This window comes from Corvus brachyrhynchos, unplaced genomic scaffold, assembly GCF_000691975.1.
Source record: "Corvus brachyrhynchos isolate BGI_N302 unplaced genomic scaffold, ASM69197v1 scaffold1103, whole genome shotgun sequence".
Lineage (NCBI taxonomy): Eukaryota > Metazoa > Chordata > Aves > Passeriformes > Corvidae > Corvus > Corvus brachyrhynchos.
The window spans coordinates 367,741-369,966 of record NW_008236980.1 but is presented as its reverse complement, the minus strand read 5'-3'; the positions used below and the strand labels follow the sequence as shown (position 1 = coordinate 369,966).

The following is a 2,226-nucleotide window of genomic DNA, read 5'->3' as shown; positions in this document are numbered from 1 at the left end:
CCCCCAGGACCCTTCAGTCACCCCAGACTCCCTGCACCATAAGTACACCACCGTAAAGAGCTGTCTGGATTCCCTGGGGGCCTTCTGGTCACTGTGTGGAGCCGCAGACCCCCTGCACTCTAAGTGCGCCCCTGTAAAGACCCCATATCCCCTACAGGGACTCCCCTGGGGATCCCCCAGGCCCCCTGCACTATAAATACTCTCATAAGGACCTCCCAGATCTCCCAGAGGGCCCCCCTGGGATTTCAGTTCCCCCGTCCTGAGGGGGACACCTCAGTCCTTACACGTACCAGGGACCCCTTGTTCCCCAGATCCTCTGTAGTGACTCCATGGACACCCCAATTCCCCCGTGCTGAGGGGACCACCTGAGCCCCTACATGTACCTCGATGGACCCCCAATTCCCCCAGATCTTCTATAGCCACTCCATGGGGACCCCAATTCTTCCTTCCTGAGGGGTCCCCCTCACATACCCAATTCCTCCAAACCACCTCCAGGCCGGGGGGTATCATGGGGGCCTGGGCACTGACCCCACCCGTGTCCCCACGCAGACGAGGGGGCCGTGGTGATGGAGGTGGACCACGACAAGCAGGTGGTGTACACGGAGACGCTGGCGCTGGCCCTGCACGAGCCCGAGCTGCTGCTGGCGGCCATGCAGCCCACCGAGGAGCACGTGGCCGGCCGGCTCACCTCGCCCATCGTCTCCACGCACCTGGACACCCGGAATATCGCCTTCGAGAGGTGGGAGGGGGCTGGGAAGAGCAGCGCTCAGCGGGAAGGGGCCGCGCGAGGGGGAAGTGTGGGCGGAGGGGAAGGAAACGCTGGTGCAAGAGGGTGACCTGAGGCCTCCCTCCTCCCCCAGGAACAAGTCTGGGATCTGGGGCTGGCGCTCGGAGAAGATGGAGGTGGTCAGCGGCTACGAGGCCAAGGTGAGCACGGAGGCAGGGGGGGATGCTGGGGACGGCCTGGAGTGGGGCAGGGCTGATGTTGTCCCCACACCAGGTGTACAGTGCCAGCAACGTCGAGCTGGTGACCAAGACCAGGACGGAGCATCTCTCTGACCAGGACAAGTCACGCAGCAAAGGTGACAGCCCCGTCAGCCAGTCAGGGGGCCTGTACACGGCGGGGGCACGCCACCCTTCCTGGGTGGCACACGTGTCAGGCGTGGGACACTGTGCGTGTGACATGTGACAGGCGTGCGGGGTGTCACCCATGAGGGGTGTGACCCGTGCCAGCCCCGGGGGTCCCCCCTACTGCCCACAGCTCACCCCTGCACCTCCCTCTCCCCTGCAGGCTCCAAGACACCCTTCCACTCCTTCCTGGGCATCGCGCAGCAGCACGGCACCCACAACGGGGTGAGTGGCCATCCCAGGGGGTCCCTGGGGAACTGGGGGTCTCCAGGGGGGGCTGAGCGGTGCCGGTGTCCCCACAGGCACCTGTTCTGCAGGCTGCCAGCCCCACCAACCCCACGGCCATCACCCCCGAGGAGTACTTCGACCCCCACTTCGACCTGGAGACCCGCAACATTGGGCGCCCCATTGAGATGTCCAGCAAGGTGCAGAGGTGAGGCCACCACCCCGGGGTCAGGACCTATGGGATGGTGACAAGGTCCTGGGGATGTGGCACTGGGTGTCAGGACTTACAGGGGGTGGAGATGGGATCCCAAGGGACAGAACACCAGGTGACAGGAGCCCTGGGGGTGGTGATGGCATCCCAGGGGCTGTGACATGGGGGTGGTGCCAGGTCCCAGGAAGTGGCAGTGAGGTGATGATGGACTCCCAGGACAGTGGCACTGGACATCAGCACCCATGGGGTGGTGACAGGGTCCTTGGGGCCGTGCCACTGGGTGTCCATACCCCGGGGGTGTGGCCAGGGCCCTGGGGTGGTGCTGGTGGCCCGTGGCCCCACTGGGTCCCCGTGCCCACGGCGGTGCCCGGGCAGGTTCAAGGCGACGCTGTGGCTGTGCGAGCAGCACCCGCTGTCGCTGGCGGAGCAGGTGACACCCATCATCGACCTCATGGCCATCTCCAACGCACACTTCGCCAAACTGCGCGACTTCATCACCCTCAAGCTGCCCCCTGGCTTCCCCGTCAAGATCGGTGAGAGGGAAAGCTTCCTTTGGGGTGGGATTAATTAGGGGCAGGGCTTCACTGGGGCCTTAATTGACCGCTGTACCCACAGAGATCCCCCTGTTCCACGTGCTCAACGCCCGCATCACCTTCAGCAAC

At 64.9% G+C, this 2,226-nt stretch overlaps 1 protein-coding gene across 1 annotated transcript in view; it reads left to right on the top strand.

The window, feature by feature from the left end:
- LOC103611864 (beta-adrenergic receptor kinase 1) overlaps positions 1 to 2,226 on the top strand; it is a 14,454-nt gene that overhangs the window by 9,026 nt on the left and 3,202 nt on the right. Inside the window, exons 24-30 of the mRNA XM_017728630.1 lie at positions 547 to 739; positions 861 to 927; positions 1,001 to 1,082; positions 1,292 to 1,353; positions 1,431 to 1,561; positions 1,940 to 2,097; positions 2,180 to 2,226. Coding sequence (XP_017584119.1) covers positions 547 to 739; positions 861 to 927; positions 1,001 to 1,082; positions 1,292 to 1,353; positions 1,431 to 1,561; positions 1,940 to 2,097; positions 2,180 to 2,226 — 740 coding nt within the window. The remainder of the gene's footprint in view (positions 1 to 546; positions 740 to 860; positions 928 to 1,000; positions 1,083 to 1,291; positions 1,354 to 1,430; positions 1,562 to 1,939; positions 2,098 to 2,179) is intronic.